General features: G+C 31.4%; 2 protein-coding genes across 3 annotated transcripts; both read right to left on the reverse strand.

Annotated features, from left to right (window-relative positions):
* Positions 1-873: 873 nt before the first annotated feature.
* On the reverse strand, positions 874-4,445 carry LOC145326064 (uncharacterized). The gene is made up of 8 exons (XM_080169160.1): positions 4,326-4,445; positions 4,065-4,133; positions 3,658-3,717; positions 3,238-3,294; positions 2,729-2,792; positions 1,959-2,002; positions 1,553-1,597; positions 874-1,098 (listed from the first exon to the last, which is right to left on the reverse strand). Exons 1-8 carry the CDS (start codon positions 4,355-4,357, stop codon positions 1,014-1,016), a joined length of 456 nt encoding a protein of 151 aa, XP_080025286.1. The 5' UTR covers positions 4,358-4,445; the 3' UTR covers positions 874-1,013.
* Positions 4,357-10,970, reverse strand: LOC145326063 (uncharacterized). Of its 2 annotated transcripts, none has more exons than XM_080169158.1 (7): positions 10,848-10,970; positions 10,331-10,400; positions 8,360-8,385; positions 7,639-7,743; positions 6,317-6,475; positions 5,829-5,873; positions 4,357-5,207 (listed from the first exon to the last, which is right to left on the reverse strand). In XM_080169158.1, exons 1-7 carry the CDS (start codon positions 10,886-10,888, stop codon positions 5,108-5,110), a joined length of 546 nt encoding a protein of 181 aa, XP_080025284.1. In that variant the 5' UTR covers positions 10,889-10,970; the 3' UTR covers positions 4,357-5,107. The 2 variants fall into 2 exon arrangements, with proteins under 2 accessions (XP_080025284.1, XP_080025285.1); XM_080169159.1 differs by having other exon boundaries at positions 6,350-6,475; positions 10,848-10,941.
* Positions 10,971-21,094: the final 10,124 nt, after the last annotated feature.

Raw genomic sequence — 21,094 nt, forward strand, 5'->3', positions numbered from 1 at the left:
GGATCATGGAAAAAAAACGAAGTAGCGGGGTTCGTCGGAACACAGTAATAGTGTCTGACTGATTATGACGTAACAAAAAAAATTAGCCAATGAGAGGCCGTTATTGACCAATGGTAAAATTTATAGTGGCCTCTCATTGGCTAATTTTTTTTGTTACGTCATAATCAGTCAGACACTATTACTGTTTTCGGTTCGTCGTATTTTCATAGTAGCTTTTGATGGGTTATTTTTTTTAGGTTTGGAAAATCTTAATGATTACCCCGCAGGATTAGGGCTTCCCGTGGGGGCTAGAAATAGGAGAAAAGCTACTGTAAAAATACAACCAAACCCGCTACTTCGTTTTCTTTCTATGATTCTATTTTTCATATTAAAAATAAAGACAAAAAATCATTTTTCTAAACAAATTAAAATAAATAAACATGGATGACGACATAAAAAAATAAGCAAATTTAACAAAATAAAAAAAAATAAGAATTAAACTAAAAAATAATTTTGAATTGGAATTTAACAGCAAAAAGTGACCAGTAATTATTATATATGTGATAAAATGGTATGTTATGTTTTTTAAATTTTTTTTCTTTATATAATAAACTTTAGTTTATGCTATATTTTCACAACGACCAAAAATTGTTTAATGCCCATTAATATCCCTTTTGCGACTTTGTGACACTATAACATGAACCAATCTAATTATGGAAAAGCATCGCTTAAAAAATACATGAAAGTAAAGCAGCTTATAGTGCCTAATAAAAAAATTTATGTCATACCTAATTAATTATGTCATACAATACAAATGACCAATTGTAGGCCATTAAATATTGTAATTTACCAAAAGTAAAATGTATATTGGTCTATCATTGGAAATTTGTATTGTATGACGTCATTTATTAATAGGCACTATAATCTGCTTCTATGAAAGTGTACCAATTATACTTCAGGTGCTTGTGGCGATAAAATAAATTTTGATTTCATGTCTTCTTCAGCAAGAAATGTTGCTGTTTTTGAGATCTTTTTTACTTTCTTCCAAATATAGAAAGAATACCACCACAGTTATCAGGACACCGAAATTGTCTTCCGCGCTTTACCATGTTACAGCATCTAAAATTAACAAACTTTTTAGGAACATAATATCATAAATTTAAAATTGTTTTTATCATTTGTATATTTAATTATATACTTTTAAAATCACAAAGGGTGGCAACTTTATAATCATTAACAAAAAGTCCGTGAAACATGTATAAATCAATTGAAACATGTTGATGGTTAAAACTTTATTAACAATTCTTATATATATTAGGTATATTTATCCTATTTTTGGACCAATTATTCATTTTTATTCCAAGGACGACAAGGTATAAAGTTAAGAGCGAAACATATTTCTTTAATCAAGCCCTAAAAATTTAATTAATTTCCTAAACATTAATTTGTAAATTTTGCAACAAATATAAGTACAATTTTGTTTACATTTATAACCTGAATTACTCTACAAGGTAATGTTTGTTTGTTATACTGTCTGATTTTCTTGTTAAATAATAATCTCAAATTTACTTACTGGCCTTTGCTGTTTCTACATTGGCGAGGATTTGAGCAACCGGATCTAGAAAAATTGATGTTTTAAAGACTAAGCAAATCTAAAAGAGATAGAATGTCTGTACTAAAAGATCTTTCTAACGGTTTCACTGTTTTAATAGGTCCTATACAAGGACGTAAAAATATCCTTTGAAAACCTTAATTTTATCCCCACCCTAAAATAAAAAATTTCAACGTCTTTGTCCTACACTGTATTTTCTTTATAATTTTACATTAAAAAGTTAAATCAAACACGAAAAACTTCCCATCTTCAATTTCTTGTCTGAGAGGTAATTTAAAGATGTGCGGAGAGTAAACTTTTTGGATAACTTTACCCCCCACTCCTTTCAAATAATATATTCTGCACGCCCGTGGCATCATTTTCTTACCTTTGGATAGATTTTGCTCTTGGCTGTTGACTGGAGGACTTGGACTGAAAATAAATTAACATATTATTTTATTACAGTACTAGCGGAAATGCTCCTAGAGCCCTCTAGGGTAACTTGAAGTGGTGGGTAAATTCGACCCCCTATTTTTTTATTATAGTTTTAACAAGAAAGATTCTTTAAAAAATTCCAGGGGAGGAGTCCCCTCCCCCATATTAGTCATAAAATTTCCCATGACCTATGAAAAGCTACATTGAAAAAGAGAACCATATCAGTTCAGCGGTTACAAGAATAATTCGGTACAGACAGACGCAGATCCTGTTACTTTTATATAAGGATTATTTTGTAAATACACAAAAAAATCCCAATTGCTTTTTAATTTAAGGAGTAGTATTTCAGTGGTCATGTACTTTTAAAACTTTCTTACATTGTCAGTCAACTCGATCTTTGTAATCTGTTTAATATTACCTAGGGTTGGGCCGGATATCCGGTCTGGTAGGTTATCCGGCCGGAAATCCGGCCATTTTCAATATCCGGCCGAATACCGGATATTTAAACTATCCGGTTACATGATATCCGGCTGATTTTTGACGCCGGATATCTGGTTATCCGGCCGTATATCGGGAAAATTTCCGGATATCTGGTTATCCGGCCGGATATCGGGTAAATTGTCAGATATCCGGCCGGAACTGGATATCCGGCATTAGTAATCAGCCGGATATCCGGTATCCGGTATTCGGCCAAAAAAGTTTCCGGCCCAACCCTAATATTACCTTGTTGTTATTGTTTCTGCCAAATCCTAGGAAGCCTAGAACATTTGGGAAGTCATGACAGGACCTACAAATAAAAATAGTTATTATAACGCGTCGTATCATAGACAGCTATCCGCGGATGGTAAAATTACAAATTGCATGATTAATTCTAGTTTTGTTATCACTGATTGCAAATTTATGAAGAAAGTTGATAAAATTATGGAAATGTTGTAGAATAAGAAAAATCACGAAACCTTGTAGGTTAAATATCTGGTGTTTTTAATTTTATACAAATTGCTTGTTATCAATAGTAAACCACCCCATATATTTTAAATAATAGAAATTCCTAACCTATGCAGGTGGCTTAACCCTGCGGGACTACCCAGAGCCCAAAATAACCTAACTTAACTAATGTAATAAACAAACAAACGAAAACGTTCTTTTCAATCTTTTTAAAAAGGAGGGGAAGGGTTTTAAGTGCTCAACAAGGGGCTTTGTGTGAAAGCCCCAATAAATTGATTTAAAATTACCTCTGAATTTTTCCAAAAAGTCTGGTTGTCTGTTGAATCTGCCCGGACTTACACAAACTAATAATAATCGTATAATTAAAATATTGGTTAAGAAGTTTGGACATTTCTAGTTTGAATTGACAAGTAATATCAATATACGCTAATCCGTAAACATTAAGGGATACTAAGATAAATAGATGTACATCACACACCCAATAGTGATCAACAAAATTCACCTTTTATAGATTAAAGTTATGGGTCGAAAAAATAATAGGTTCTATTTTTTTTGTCATAAGTAAAATATATCTATAATAATTTTTCATTTTATTATTCGTAGAAAATTGTCTATGAAATGTTACATTACTTTTAAGTATAGCTCAGACCCGGTTATGATCCAGCGGTTTTGAAGTCATACCGGGAAAGTAAATAAATATAACTTACTTGTAGTCAAAGTCATCATAGTTGTAATCAAACTCATGGAAGGACCTTCCAGATCTTTGGCTACAAAAACAAAATATTTTTATTATTTTATTTCATCCTTATCTTTATAATAAAGTAAAAGAATCTCTGTGTTTCTGTCCTGAGAAGGTTTATAATTATTTTTGGGGAGGTACTACCACCATCCCAAGAGAAATTGCCCCTAAAAAATCCCCCCCCCCCTGTAACAAAAATAACATTTAAATTTCTTTTCTTTTTCTTTTTAAAATTAAAATATAAAATTGGGGCGCATTCGCAAGTATATAAGTAGAGGATGACTATCTGTCTATCTGTCTATAGCTAATTCAAGAATTTGATGTTATTTTATTCTACAAATTAGAGGAAGAAATGTATGCAAAATAATTTTGTACCTGGGAAGTTCAGAATCTACAACATCATCTTCTAATGATTCTTGGCCGATGACGCAAGAAAACAGCATACTAAAAAATTATATTGTTATAATTTCTACCCTATAATTTATCGTTTAAGAATTTGAACAAGGTCAAATTTGTATCCATATAGCAAAGATATAGTGATTAAGAGAAAGAGATAGTTAGATGGACATAGAGTTACAGACGGGCTGATGAACAGACAGACTGACGAAGTAACTTATAAAATTTATAAAAACTTACCAGACAAGAACAGCAGCGCCATTTTTGTACATTCTTTATATTCTGAAAGTGGTTAGAAAAATTATATTTAAAGAATTTCAATACCACGAACCTAAATATTAGGTATTAAGTGTAGCTATTATGATAATATACAGGGATCCTAAGGGATAAGACATTGGACGATAAATTGATGTAAATCTCAAAGGATGATAAACAAAATTGATCCTCTTAAAGATTAAAATCATTGATTGAAAAATTGGGCAATACTAGTTTGGAATAAATCACAATCTAATAAAAGTTTGCAAAGCTTTTGATCCAACGAATAAGATAACGTGGTAATAAAATTTAAGCTATTAGATCTGAATTATTTACAGTCCAATGTCCCCTCCCTCCGTGATTAACATACCATGGATAATTATGGTAAATATGTAATTTGAATCGTTAATAGTTTTTATATGCTTTTTTTAAACAGAAAGATACACCTAGATATTCTATATAATATACATTATGATTGCATTGTTAGAAATAATTAAATCAGATACAAAAAAATATGTATCAATGATTTTCTTGACTTAGACTTTGTAAATTTTACTGGTTTTACTTTAAATAAATTCTGTTTGAAGCAAAATTTATCCAAAATGAGTTAGACAGTCGTGTTATATTCTTATTTTTTTGATATAATTTAAGTTTTCGATTTTCGGATAAATTTCAAATATCTAAACTCCAAACAATTTTTATGATCGAAGTTAAGCGTTATTAGAGGTAAGAATTTATGTTTAATGCATTGAAAAAAGTTCTAGTTTCTATCCAAGTAAAGTAAGGATATCTCCTATGACATCTCTTCTACCCTTGCAGTTGCTGGGACATACAAGTCGTCTTCCTCGCCTTACCAAGTTGCAGCACCTTAAAGAAAAATACATGCAAAAAATGTATGGATCGCACAAAAACAATGTTGTATATTTAAGACTAAAAGATCAGGCCTTGAGACGGACCTTATCAGACGTGGGGGGGGAGGAGGGGGGAAGGTGTATGTTATAAACTTTATTATATCAACTCCTATATTAGGTAGAGGTCTAAAATTTCTGAGTGGTAACCTTTTTTCAGAAAAAAATTCTGACTATAGATCAAAAAAAGTCATTTTTGTTTACTTCCCTCCGATCTTGTAGGATAAAAGGGACGGACATACAGACAAACCATTAAACCAAAATAGCTGCTAAATTTTATTGATATTATTTATAATACTAGCGGCTACGCCCCTAAAAGTCTCTAAGGGAACTTAATGTGGGAAGGGGAAAATTTGACCCCCTACCTTTTATAATATGATTTGAAAAAAAGGGGAAAAAGTATTTTTTTAAGAGGGGAATTTTAATTGGGAGGGTGAATATACCTCCCATATAAAACCTTCCCTGGAACTATAAGAAGCTTCAATGTTAAGGAGAACCACGTCAATGCAGCAGTTAGCAAGATCCTTCGCTAGAGACAAAAAGCTTGATACTTTATATAATAGGATTAAGAATAACTTACTGTCCCCTGTTGTTTCTACATTGTCTTGGATTGGAACAACCATTCCTATACAAATTTAAAATGGCTTAAAATTTGTATTATTTTCATAATAAAGGCCTTAACTTCAATTACATTCAATTTTAATAGCAAAGGTACTAAAGTTTATATGTGAGAATGTTTGACAGATTTTCAGAACAGTTGGAACGCGCGTATAAAAATTACTTTAGGATCCTTGAAAGCTAAAAGCTAGAAAAGTCCTAACAAAAATGGCCAAAATATGCAATTTTTCTTTAGACAGATACACATACATCCTACTACTTTGATGGCTACATATAATAACTGGAAATTATTTTGTAATACTTTCAGCCAACAAAAAAATTTCAGAATGACAAACTTTTTGGACGCCATTGTGTTAGAGGTCCTTGAGGTTTTATTAGTGGAAAAGTTAAAGCTGTATGTTTTTGAATAATGTATAAAACGAGCAAAATTGACCTTAATGAAGGCCTTACCTTCTTCGTGTATTTCTATTCCTACTTCCTGACCTTAGTTGTGCATTGTTTCTTCTGGTAGGTTGCTGGCGTCTACCAGCATTGTTTCTTCTGGCAGGTTGCTGGCGTCCTCCAACAAAAATATTAAAGATACCAGTAAATATATCTTCTAGAAAAGACCTAAAAAAATTAATTTTTGAGATGTATTTGAAAAATGTAAAGCTGTTTATCTGATATGTAAAACCTCTGAAAAGCAGGGAGTAAGGGAGGGGACAATGGATCGAATATTCAATTTTTAGGAGTCTCAGACTTTGGGTACTGGCTTAAAGGGAATGTGCAAGAATTTAGCAGTTTCTGACTGAGTTTGGGTACTTGCGCAAGAAATGCCGCTACTTGCTGTGTTAGTTTTGAATATATATAGTTTTGCAGACAGAGAGTAGTTTAAATATAAATACACAGCCCCCCTCCCATACTCTATTTCACTCCCTTCTTCCCCACCTCCTTTTTTAAAGTAGACGAAAAGGGAAATGGAGAAGGGAGGTGGGGGAAATAAAGAGGATAAAAAGGGGCAGGAAGGCGTGCGGTTCATATTCTTGCCAAGACAGCTAGCAGTTACCCTACATGCCTGCCTGCCCCTTTTTTCCGTGTTCACATCACTTGCCCCCAAATCTCTTTTCTCTTTCCCTGTCATCTGGAGAGTTCCAGGGATATTTTTCTAGTAATTAATTACAGAATGGTTATGTCAGTCTGTAATACTGGTAATCTAATGATTGCTTTTTTTCTTGGAACTTTTTTCTTAGTTTATGGTTTTCTAGATTTAATTAACAATCACTTTACAATTTCCACCAAAATTTCTGGATTATTCTGGATTTCATGGCCTTTCTTCAAAAACTCTTAAATTGAATTAATTGCCCATTGTCCCCTCCCTTACTCCCTGTCTGAAAAGGCTTCTTCAATCTCATGATAAGCCTTATTTTGTGGTTAGATAAATACAGTTATGTTGTGTTGACTAAAAACTAACTTATTTTTTGGGGGGCTCTGATAAAGTAAGGGAAGGAATTTCAATTAACTAATGTTTTCTTCTTTTCCTTCCTTTCTCGTAATCTATAATACAAAGTAAAACGATGTCTGTCTGTCTATCCTTCGGTAACCGCTGAACCAAGAAGCTCTTATAGTGCCTATAAAAATTACGTCATTTAATACAAATAATAATAATTACTAATGGCAGTCCAGTATACATTTTAATTGACCAGTGCAGTGGTAGGCCAAATTGACGTCATATTTAAACTTCCTGAAACAACCACTAGGTGTTACACTACAATTGCGTATAATAAAATACTTACGGATCTGTAGAACCAGAGCTGGAAGAGCTAGAAGAGCTGGATGAGCCAAAGCTCAGACTCAAACTTGAGGAACTAGATCTTGCAGAGCTCCCGCCAGAACTGGAACTTAAATTTAAAAATTAGTGAAACAGCGTAAAGTTGCACCAAAAAATATGACGTCATACGAAAAATAACCGATTAGAGGCCACTATAAATTTTACTATTGGTCAATTACAGTGTATACTGGCCTCTCATTTGTCAACTTTATTGTAAGCACTTTTAACAGTTATAAATCTATCTCAACCATACTATATTGTATGACGTCATTATTTTGGTGCCACTTTACGCTGTCTTAAAATTAGGATCTAGTTCACGGTGAAATGTTTCTGGTAAATATTATCTCCAAAAATATATTAGCTTTAAACTTTGCTGCTAACGGCCAAACTATGACACAAGTAGATTATTCATGCACAAAAGAAAGGCTTTAAATAATCTGGACCAACCATTACTCTATAATGAACAATATTATCGCAGTGCCCATAAATGCGCAAAAAAGACTTATTTTACGCTGCTTAATATAATTGAATAGGATAAAGAGTTGCTTGTGAAAAATTTGTCAATGGCATTGAGAGAAAAATCGTACTTCTGCGTTATTAACAGACGTACAGAATACCCAAATTTTAGTTAGTTTAAATAAATTATGAAAAACAGAAAAATGCTTGAACAATTATATGGTATATACCTGATGCTGCTTGATGAGGATCCTGCCTAAAATATAAATCTAATTAAGAAAGTAGGATGAAACAACTTATAACTGACGTCATACAATACAATTGACCTATGATAGCCATAATACAATTCACCATTTGTCAATTACAATGTATACTGGCCCATCCTTGGTCATTTGTATGACTTAATTTTTGACATATTGAGAGAGTGAAAGCTTTATAATATCTTTTTAAAAAGCTGCGTTTTCCCTCAAAGTGCCTTGTAGAGTACTGAGGTGGATTCTTAAAACTAATCGCTTAGTGGGGCAAAATTGTTTTCGTGAAAAATCCACCAAAATCACATCAAAAATCTACAAAAATTTAACAAAATAATAGAAGGGTTATTAACATATGATTTTGTTTAATTTTTGTAGATTTTTAATGTGATTTTGGTGGATTTTTCACGAAAATAATTTTGCCCCACTAAGCAATTAGTGGGGCAATTTTTTTTTAAGAATCCACCTCTGATATTTATCCCTTTTCTATTTTGGTTAGTTTTTTTATTGATGCTGCAGATGAAAAAAAAACTACCAGCCCCCCTTTTTTAAAATTTTCTCTAAAAAGGGAGGGGGTTCAGTGCTCGACAACCTCTTTGTGGGAAAGCACCAACCAACCACAAATATTCAACGCACATTGTATACAAATCATACAATCATTTAAACAGAGATCTTAAGGGACAAAATACGTTATTTACTAAGTATATTTGCGATTACTTTTATTTAATGAAATCTTCCAATTTTTAACATGTACAAAACGGCCTGCTTAATTGCTTCAAGATCCATGTCAGATCTATATAGGAAATAAATGTCTATAAACGAGCTCAAGTTTTCCAAGGAATATATGATTAAAACTCATAGTGCTCCAATAATCCATAATAAACTCTCATTGCCCAAAACGATAAGACCCATTATTTTACTTTATTAAAAATAAATTCATTTTTTTCATTTCATGTTGCTATTTACCTTATATTGATGTATTTAATTTTTAATCATAAAAAAAGAAAATTTAAATTTATAATATGATAAATTTAAGAAAACTATGTTTTAAAAGAATTCGATTGTGGCGACATTTTGTGTGTTCAAATATTAAACTAAAATTGTAATCATCATCATTAACCCTTTGGTGATGGTAATGTAAAGAAAAAAATATAATTTAAAAAAATCTTTTAAAAATCATTTAAATTATTAAATATTTACTTTCTTTTAGATAGTAATGCCGGGTGAGGAAAATAGATTTATTGAGAAATAGATATGCATATAGAAAACTAGCCAATAGGGAGATAATTATATCGAGCCAACTCTAGTATAATATACCAACCAATTATCCTAATCTTGGTAGATTAGAATTATTGGTCGAAAAAGTTGAACACTACTATTATGTACAACCCAATCATTATCTAATTATAAGTATAATATATATAACAGGGGTACGTGTATAATTTAAATTTCATTGTCTCTCCCTCCCTGAAATTAAATCTCTTGGAAAGGGCCCCTTTTTTTAGTGGTTAGGCAAAATTAGTTTACGTCTTAAATACGTCTCATTTCATTAGGATAGAAAGTTGGAAAAAGAATATACATTTTTTAAATTTAATTGCTTGATGTCTTCAAATAGAAGTGCAGATATTATTCTAATATAATCCGATTAAGTTCTCCATTTTAGGGAATCTTCAACAAGATAAAGTAGTGGTTTTAAGCTATTATTGTGCTCCCTTTCAGTACAATGATAGAGATGGTTAATATATATTTATGTATCATATTTCCGCAGGTAATAAAATGAAAAAATATAAGTTTAAAATCAGTTTTGTTAGCCCCGATTTTTCATTTTAATATTAGTGTAAAATTGTCTAAAACGATGCTAAACATGATTTTTCAGTATGGCGGCGAACCGGGTCTAATCCAGCGGATATTCATCGGTTTCAAAGCTGTACTTACAAAACAATTCCTTACCGAAGCTGTAGCAGATGAGGAACTTGCACTGGCAATAACTCTTTGTCCATCTATTCTACAGATGGACAAACTAAACATTAAAATTAGTGGTAGAAACGTTCGAACACTCAACTTAATCAACCAAACAATCAAAATTTACTAAAGTCCCCAAAGTTTTTATGCCAACGAACAAGAAAATGTTATTAAAAAACTTTGGGAACTGGTGCATTAAACAGCCCATTGTCCTCTATCTTTAAAAGTTATATAAAGTACACACAACCAAACATATGCCGTTTTTCCATAAAAATTCCAAAGCAACGCAACAATGCTAATTTATTAGAAATTTTCATGTTAAAAACTAAAATTTCCCACCGCAATTTTTTGACACATTTTATTGCTTTCGTGAAATATACAATCTGTATAAAGAAAAATCCTATATTTTCTGAGAGCTAACGTTTGTAAATCCTATTATAATAAAACTTTTCATTAGACCCACTCCCCCCCCCCCCAAAAAAAAATACACGATGTAATAAATTACCAAATAAAATTAACAACAATTGCAGTAGAATATTTCATCATGCATTCTGAAAAATATGTGTCTATTTTTTAAGGCGAAGCTTTTCTATGATTAGGGTCTGTACGACCGTAAGCTCGTTTCTTTTATCTAGCCATGTTAAATTGTTCTATAGATTTTAAACTTTGCATGATGATTACTGAATCAGTTAGGAAAGATCTAGGAAGCGTAGCAACTCTATAACAGTCATCAGAAAGTCCATACGACCATTTGAAACATGCTAATTTTTATTTTTTTCTAACACTTTTTTGTATGATATAATTATTCTAATCATCCTAGTTTAAAAAAATGATTCCTTGGACAAAAATGGTAAAATAGTATCTCTATAATCAAGTACCAAAAAATAATTATATTTAAACAGAATCCTGCATTTATACAATTTTAACATATCAAGTGTTCAAGACCGTTTGTTCTACCGATTGCTTCGCTTTTATGAATGTTGTCATCCTTGTTATGCTAAATTATAGAGTTGCTTATTTGATAGAATAATTATGTATCACAATTCTCAATTGACACACCCTAATTATCTAATAGAAAGAAATATTTAATTTTAAAAATCAGGGAGGGACATTTGACTGAAAATTATACCAGTAGAAAACAACACGTTCTCTTATTCGTTGGCTTTAATTTCTAAAACTTTTATTAATCTCGATATGGTTATTCAAACTAGTACTGTCCAAACTTTTCAACCAATTATTTCAATAATCAGAAGGAGTAATTTTGCTTGCCGTGGGGCTGTAAATAAATTTTCTTATATTATCTTATCCCTTAAGATCTAAAATATAGCTGCGTAATTCATATCTATGGGGCCCTTTTTTTTAAAACGAAGCTTTTCTATAATTAGGGTCGGTCCGTCCGGTCGGTACGTCCGTACGTCCGTCCGTAACGGATAGCTTTTTCGTTAATTTAGGCATGTTTAGAAAGCGTAGCAACTCTATAATCATATCCAGAATGTCCGTACGTTCATTTTAAACATGTTGATTTTTTACTTTTTTAACAACAAATTTTTATGTGATCTAATCATCTGATTGATCTGAATTTTGGTATATTGATTCCTGGGACAACAAAGTATAATATTATAAGCGAAGCAACTCTATAATCAAGCCCTAAAAATGTAAGTATGTCAATAAACATTATTCTGTATCAAGCAGTTTTTTAACTAATTTACTTAGAATTTTACTTTGACTCTTATACATTTATAGTCTGATTATTCTGTTCTGACACTATATAGGTATTAATGTCCGTTTGTCCTACCGTTTCAGTGCTTCGCTTTTATGGATGTTGTCATCCTTGTTTTTTTTATAAAAATTGAAACGTGTTCTATAAAGCTTCGCTTCATTATTTGCATGGGTGGATTAAAAGAATTCGTTGCTTTTTAAAGGGACTAGCGGCTGCGCCACTAGTATCTAGGGGCTCTATATTCGAAGGGATATGGAGGGGTAGGGAAATAGCCTAAATCCATACCCAGACTTATTTGTAAAATAAAATATCCTAAAACCATCTTAGGACCTATAAGAAGCTTCACTGCAAAGGAGAACCATTTCGGTTCAGCGGCTAGCGAGATCCTTCGCTACAGACAAGAAAAGTTACTTCTTTATATAATAAACAAGGATGACAACATCCATAAGTAGCGAAGCTCAAAAACTATAAATAGACAACTGGAAATGATCTACAGAGTATGTAATAAAAAACTTCAATAACAAAAATCACAAAACCTTTTAAAATGTATATTGTATAATGTTTTTTTGAAGCATTAAGCTAATAAGAAAAAACGTTAAAATCTAAAATTCGATTTAGCACCCCAAAAAAAAGTAAGTCTTTAAAAAACTTGGTCAAAATATGAAGAATGTTGACTTAATTAATCACTAAAAAATCCAACCGTTTATCTTGAACAGGAGTTGAGAAAATCACAAAAACTTGAAAAACTAGGAATCGATCTAGCACCCTAACCAATAAAGGTATCTTAATAAAAATAGGTGGAATTATGTATAAAGTAAACTTGTTCAATCCCTGAAAATTTCAACTGTCTATCTTGTATAGGGATTGAAAAAATCATGAAAACTTAAAAATCTAGGAATCGATCTAGCACCCCAACCAATAAAGGCATCTAAATAAAACTTAATCGAAATATGTAAAATCTAAATTTATTCAATCCCTGAAAATTCCAGCCATTTATCTTGAACAGGAATCGAGAAAATTACAAAAACGTAAAAATCTAGGAATCGATCTAGCACCCCAATTAACAGACAGACGGACAAAACAATGTATAGATTAGATGGGCATATGTCATATGAATCTTCACTAAAAATTTCAGCTGTCTATCTTGAATAGGAGCCGAGAAAATCACGTTTCCCCAATAGCGTTACGGACGGACTGACTGACTGACTGACTGACTGACGGACGGACGGACGGACATAGTGATTTATAGAGTAGCTTCGCTACTAAAAAATACATATTTATATTAATTGAATTTGTACATTGACTTTTAGTTATTTGTTCCTTATTTTCTTTCAATTTCATGAAAGTGTGTGTTCTGTATAGCGACTGCCCGCCCATAAAATTAAATGACAATAAATCATCATTCCTTATAAGATAAGTTGAGACAAATCATTCTAATCTGAATTTGGTATGACTGTATTCTATCTTTTATAATTATTTTTTTAAATTTTTTTAAAACTATAATTAAATTATTATACGTGAGACTTTTTAGTAGCGAAGCTACTCTATAATTCACTTTGTCCGTCCGTCAGTCAGTCCGTCAGTCCGTAACGCTATGGGGGAAATGGGATTTACTCAGCTCCTATAAAAGATAGAATGCTGAAATTTTTTGACAACATTCCCATCATTAAGGAGCACAATTGACTATAAAACATCATTGACGTTCGGACCGATTTTTAGCAGGTTTTAGGCTATTTTTATATTTTTCACATTTTTCTCAATATCTTCAGTGTTTATGGTCCGATTTTCAAAATTTTTTCAGTTACAGATATCAAAATTAAATATTCCGTCGTTTAAAGGAACAACCATGAAGGCCAGACTGCCTTTTCAGCAGGTTTTAGGCTATTTTTATATTTTTCACATTTTTCTCCATATCTTCAGTGTTTATGGTCCGATTTTCAAAATTTTTTCAGTTATAGATTTCAAAATTAAATTCTCATCTTTTAAAGAAAACAACCATGACGGCCAGACTGCCTTTTTAGCAGGTTTTAGGCTGTTTTTTTATATATTTAACATTTTTCTCCATATCTTCAGTGTTTATAGTCCGATTTTCAAAAATTTTCAGTTATATATATCAAAATTAAATTTCCCGTCTTTTAAACAAAATAACCATGACGGCCAGACTGCCTTTTTAGCAGGTTTTAGGCTATTTTTATATATTTAACACTTTTTTCCATATCTTCAGTGTATATGGTCCTATTTTCCAAATTTTTTAAGTTAAGGATTTAAAAATTAAATTTTTTGTCGTTTTAATAAAACAACCATGACGGCCAGACTGCCTTTTATCAGGTTTTTGGCTATTTTTATATGTTTTACATATTTCCCCATATCTTTGTATATTTTGATGCAATTTTCAAACTTTTATGGGGTATCTGTATCAAAATAATTTTTCCCATTTTTATGAGCATCTTTAATATAATTTACTTTGACCATCGTCATCATGCAAAATAAAACAAGGTTTCATGTTTATTTTATCCAATAAATCTATTCTTGATTTTAGTAAAAACCTTTTAAATTTACGTATTCCAATCAACATTTTTTTGTGCTTCGCTACTTATGGATGTTGTCATCCTTGTTTTTTACCATTTTCCTCCTTACTTATAAGTTGAAGTACATCCCCAATGATAATACAATAATTACCCCTTGGGTAGATTACAGTTAGTTTTTGAAACGTTTGGACATTTAATTTATTGAACTAAAAATCAAAGTTACCAAAGTTGTTAAGCCAAGGAATAAAAAATCGTTAATATAAAACATTGGGGACTAGTGTAACAAACATGGGTTGGATTGCTATATATGATGTTCTAGAACTTGGTGTGAAGACCCCCCTTAGCTAGTCAGATTATATCATAATTTACATTTCAAATTAGTTCTTTATTATGCTTTACTAGTTAAAACCTATTCAAAACTGTAAATAGTACATACTACCATAATAATATTAGATTAATTTTCTTGTTTATTTAATTAGTTTAACATAAATGGTATTTAATTAAATAGTACAATATTAATCTTATTTACACATCATATGACACAGGTTGATATCTATACTGCACATCTATACCATAGTTAGTACATTCTATCTGTACTTTGTTACGTCGTGTCGTGGCTAGAGAAATTATTCAGGGAAGGGACATTTATATTGATTGGTTGGTTCTAAATAAGTTGTATTCAAACTCTTTAGCTAAAATGCGTTTACTCGTTTAAGAAATACATCGACCCATCGCCCCCCCCCCCCCCCCCCTCCAATTTTGAAAAACATGTTTCAAGCTTCTGCTATAGACTCCAACCTGCAACTATCTATTACTTATAGGCCCAATCCCATTAGGACTTTTCCATCCCTTTTATGCCAACCTAACCTTAAATAAACTAGTGAAAAAAGCTTGTTTGTCGTCCATTATCAATAAAATACGTCAAATTGCTAAAATTACAACCTTTTCATGAACTATTTTGAATGATAAAAAAGAAAAAAAACATAGTACATAAATTTCAAAAATTTACTTGGTCTTCAATTTTCAGGAAGGCATTCGTATTCCTGATATTGCGAAAATGTAGTTAATAGTAGACACACGGACTTTAAAAAAATACAGAAATAGGCGTGTTTTTCACATGAAGAAGCTTCACTTTGAAAATAAATGCATAGATAAGAAAATGAATTTGACGAGAGCACTAAAACCCCCAACCCTCTAATTTTTTTTTTATAAAAAAATTGATAATAAGAGGAGTTGGGTAGTATATTTCTCTATACCTAAACTCCTGCGGAGGTTCTAACCCCTAATAAGGAGGGGGGGGGGGGGGGAGTTCAGAGCTTAACTAGACACTTTGAAGGAATGAGAATTACGTAATAATGAATGCTTTCCAGAAGCAATTTGTGTGATTATCAAAAGCGAAGCTTTTCTACTTTACATGTCCTTCTGTCTAGGTCTAAAAGAAAGTGTAAGGTTGTTAAAAATTTGTTTATTTAAACCACTCATGTGGACTTTAGATACAAAAAGATAAAAGGTAGCATTGTCAGTTTGTGCTTATAAAAATCACAGTTATTCTTCATTAATGGATTGCCAATTGATTGTCCTTTGAGGTAGCTAGCTCTAATAGTAAATTTAAGATGTTAGAATAGCTGAGTCGATATTGAGAAGGACATCTAAAACATAGAAAGAGTACTAGCTCTATAGTCAAAATTACTTTTTGCTTCTTTTCTTAACTTGTAAAATTTGTGTAGCTTTCGATTTTTCGATCCTTATTTTTTTCTATTAAATTACCTATAACTCATTAAAACATAAAGATTTCAAACATGAAACAAAACTAATGAAAAAATTGGTTTCTCTTGGACGAACTAAATTGGCATTTAAAATAAACTAAGATATTAAGAAATGTACTGTAAGTTAAATTGAAATTGGAAAAATAATTTATTGGCGCCGTATGCAGGCAAGAAAAGAAAGTACATAATTTAAAAGGTGAAAAGGGTACAATTTAAAAATATAACAAGGTTGACAACATCCATAAAAGCGAAAGTCTAAAATCAGAAATTAAAATACAAATTTACATGACTAAACAAAATTGTACAAAAAATTGCCTACACATAGGTTATCTTTTAAGGACATTTCAACATTTTCAGGACTTGATTAAAGATATGCTTTCTTATGCACCTTGTTGTCATAGGATTTTTTTTCGAAAAATGATATGGATAGAATAATAACATATTAATATAATTTATTTTATGTCAAAAGAGTTAAAAAAATCTAAAGTAAATAGAACTACGGCCTTTCTGGTATCAATTATAGAGCTGTTACGTTTCCTAAATTGCATGTTAAAAGGAATCATTATGACAAGTTTCAAAACGATAGGACAATTCTTACTTGCCTAAACTGAGGATAAGATTTGTATGTTACCAAAAATGCATAAAGTTCAGCATTAAAAAAGGGACGGATAATAACTTTGTAAGAATAGAATGTTTTTTTTATATGCACGTATTCTTCATCCGTGCATATAACGACAATGGCGACAAAAAAAGCTAATACCATAAATATTTGCATAAATTAGATTTAACACTTTTTTGGCTTGCAATAAATTTTTCTATGTTGTATTCTTTAATTAAGTACAATTTTAATAAGATTTGTATCAGAAGATTATATTCTTATTTGTAAAATCTAAATAGTTTGAATTTAAATATATAAACATATATATGGATATATGGTTAATTGAGAGACAGATTTATGTTTCTATAGAAATTTTTAAAAGTACAACCTATATTTAATATCCTATTGTTCACATGCTTTTATAAAAGTAACAAGATGTCTGTTTTTCAATGTGTCTCTAGCTTAATATCTCGCGATTTTTTTTGCAAAATTCTTTTACATTATTAAGCATTATTTACATACAAATTTTAATTTTTTTATATTTAATAAAAAATCTTGTAGCTTAAGCTTGAATAAATCTTTAAATCAAACAGCTTATTAGCTTAAAAATATAAAACAAATATAAACCTTTTTAAGGACCCAAGCTCTTTGAACTAACTCTGAAGACTAAATTCAAACCAACTTTTAGCTCCGTTCTTAAATGGTTCATTTTCAATAGTACGTTTTTTACAATAAGGAAAAGATTTCTAGTTTAATTTGGTTCTAAAAAATCACAGTACAAAATGCGCTTTTGCCAACCAACCTAGGGCTGTTAAGGTACCCCTTTTAACTGACCATTTTAAGAAAAACCACCTGCAGCTAAATAGTATTTTCAAATGAGGACCAAATATTGGTTTAGAGAGATGTGTTTTTTCTTACTTTCTACATGACGTACACATACATTTTTTTTGATTATTTCATATGGGAGGTTGTAGGTACATTGCCCTGAATCTATAAGAAGGTCCACTGTTAAGAAGAATCAAAAGGGTCCAGCGGTTAGCGTGATCATAATTATACAGACACAAGAAAATTTAAATTTCTTATTTTTTCAGCTACTGTATAACTAATTTTTTTTCGTCCGTTTGTTATTTCATGAATGTTTTTTTTTACGTCAGACCTAATTAAATTTTTTAGATAATTATTGCCTTCAGACAATAATGTAAGATAAATTCTTATATAAAAGTATGAGGATATATGTATGTATGTATATGTATTTGTGTAGATATTTTAATAATTTCGAGAATTATCTATAAAACATCGTCGAATGATGTAAGTCGATCGGGATGAAGCTGAAGATCTCGCTAACTGCTGGTACATACATTTTGCTCATAGTTATTTTCCTATTTCAAGGTAGGGAGGCCATTTTACCACACCGCCCTCCCACCACCAAAATATATATTTAAAAAATAATATTTAATGTAAGGGGTTACCTCCAACCCGACCTTGGATGCCCCAAAAGGATAAAAACGTCAAGTTTAAATTAGTGGGTAATGGTCAGAGTGGAAGGAAACATAAGCATGTAAAAAACAATTGTATCAAAGATTTATTATCACATTTAATCATATGTTAGCTTGAAAATTTGGGTAACTTTGATTTAAACTAACAGTATCTAAACTTTTCAACCAAAACTTCAAATCATTGGTTATTTACATCAATTTATCCTCCATTGTCTTATCCCTTAAGATCCCTGGTAGGCTAGGGGCCATACAGAGTGTTCAATTCATAAGTTCCCAGGCTTGGTCATGCGTAAAGAAAAATGTTCGCCGACCTACAACGTGATTATGAACATAAACCAGAAAAAAGGGGATTCAAATACTCTTCATTTAACCACATATACATACAAACATACCAGATAAGACTACCATAACACACATAGTTATGTCTGAACTGTGGATAAAACATTTTAAAATTCGATACCCTAAACTGACCAAGCTTGATTTACTTCATTAAGAGATAATTAAGATTTTTTCATTGAAATTTCGTTATAATGCAGCAGTAGTTCCTAATTTATGTTATTGTTATAACTGTGACACGATACGATGATTTTTTTGAAAGGTTAAGCTATCCTTCCCTAAAATAGTTAAATAATAATCCTTCCTTCGACCCACTAAAAGCTTCCCAGTAAAGGAAAACAATTTCAGTGATTAGTAGTTAGCGAGATTATTTGCTATAAGCTTGTTATAATCTATAAGTTACATTTATGTTATTAAGTCAAATATAAACAGACAGTGTCTTTTTATAAAGTCTTGTATAATACGAAAATATGCTTTAAAAGCAAAGCATCTCTATAATCATGTCTTAAAAATGTATGTGTGTCCATAAACATTACCCTGTATTGTATACTAGCGGCTTCGCCCCTAGCCTCTAGGGGCTTTGCCCCAAGAGGTAATTAAAAAAAATTAAGTACTACTGGTGCTGCCGCCAGTAGTTTTATGTGAACTAACTTTCCCATAAAAAAAATGGGAAAAAATAGGTATATTCCCTGAAGAGTTTAATCCGATCGGTTCAGTGGTTACCAAGATCTTGAGGGACAGACGGACGGACAGACAGACAGACAGACATCGTTCTACTTTGTATTATAGATGACATATTTCTTACATTCTACTTTATTAAGTTTGTCCATCTGTCTGATTTCAGAGCTTCGCTTTTATTGATGTTGTCAACCTTGTTTTTGAGACGTGTAGTCCATGGTTTTTAGTTCCACTACGATTTTTCTGATAGTGGCGGGCGCACCCTAAAAAAATCACTATCGCGCACAAGCATTTAGATCTGTTGTATGCTCGGTAAAGATGCGGAGCGTAGACTAAAATCATTTTTCTTTATCGCTGTCATCCAGGGAAGAAGGGGGACAATGGGACTGTAGATTACACTGGTACCCAAAGTTTTATGACCACGTTATCTCAAAAACTTTGGGTACTTTTATTGAAATTTTATTGTCAGCTTACCGTCTTGTATTGTCTTAATCTTAATCTAAATCTACAGAAGAAATAATTTTGTTTATCATTATTGTGAATGTGTATAATATTTATCCTTCATTGTCTTATCCCTTAAAATCCCTGCTGTCTTCTCATAAATAATGATTTCGCCGCCGCGGCGCGGAAAGTTTAGGAAAATTATTCCATGCTTCTGACGTTGTTGAATATAGTATTGTTGTTGATAAAATTAGGTTTGAACTGGTTATCGCCCCGGGGTACTGGACGGCAAATAAAGGTTATTATATACAAAAGTTTTCCTTATAGAGAGGCCACTCTATAATTAGGTTCCGTAGTCAACTCTTTTATGTGGAGATTCCTTCAACAAGGGACAAGAAATTTCAATTTTCTGTAATACAGTTTATTGTTTGTTAGATTGAATCGTCCTTTTGTTTGAAACTGATAGAAAATGAAATTAAAAATATTTTTCTTTTCATTATAATCAACTAGCAGCTGTGCCCCTAGCTCTGTATTCGAATATAAAAAATAGACTTTTATTTGAAAATGATCTTATGTAATTATAACTATACTAAACAATTTGAATCAAAAAGAAAGAAACCATTGTTAGGTGTTTTACAGTCTGTTTAGGCACTGAGAAATCAAGCCGTGCTTAAATACCATTAAAACTTTTTAAATGTTCTTAAGTTTGGGAAGTTTTTTTTTATTGGTCTAGGGCATGTTTTAGGCTATTTGGTGGAATTTGCATGACTTCCCAAGGAAGATATGGACCTTCCCAATCCCATCATAAAAATATATATCTTGTATATGTGAGATATACTTCCATTTAAAGGCACCTTTAAAATGAAGTACTTTTAACCCCAAATCAGTTTTTTGGAAATAAATTGACAATATGAGAGAGAGGGAAAAAGTTTTTGTTTTACTTTTTATCGGTCATGTTAGGTTAGGCTATATTGGATACTGTGTAGCCCCGCAGGGGTTAGATACAGGGAAAAAACTATCCCATTCCACATTATTTTCAACTAAAACAATTATTACAACAGCGCAAACTGCTATTTATTTTTATCCTCCTAAATAAACAAACCTTTGATTTTATTTGCTATTATGTTTTTTTGCGAATATGAAAAACTTTGAAACGCGTATTTTAGATTTGACTTAACAGGTGGGTTGC

Source organism: Acartia tonsa, chromosome 8 (genome assembly GCF_053477335.1).
Source record: "Acartia tonsa isolate MP-2025a chromosome 8, ASM5347733v1, whole genome shotgun sequence".
Classification (NCBI taxonomy): domain Eukaryota; kingdom Metazoa; phylum Arthropoda; class Copepoda; order Calanoida; family Acartiidae; genus Acartia; species Acartia tonsa.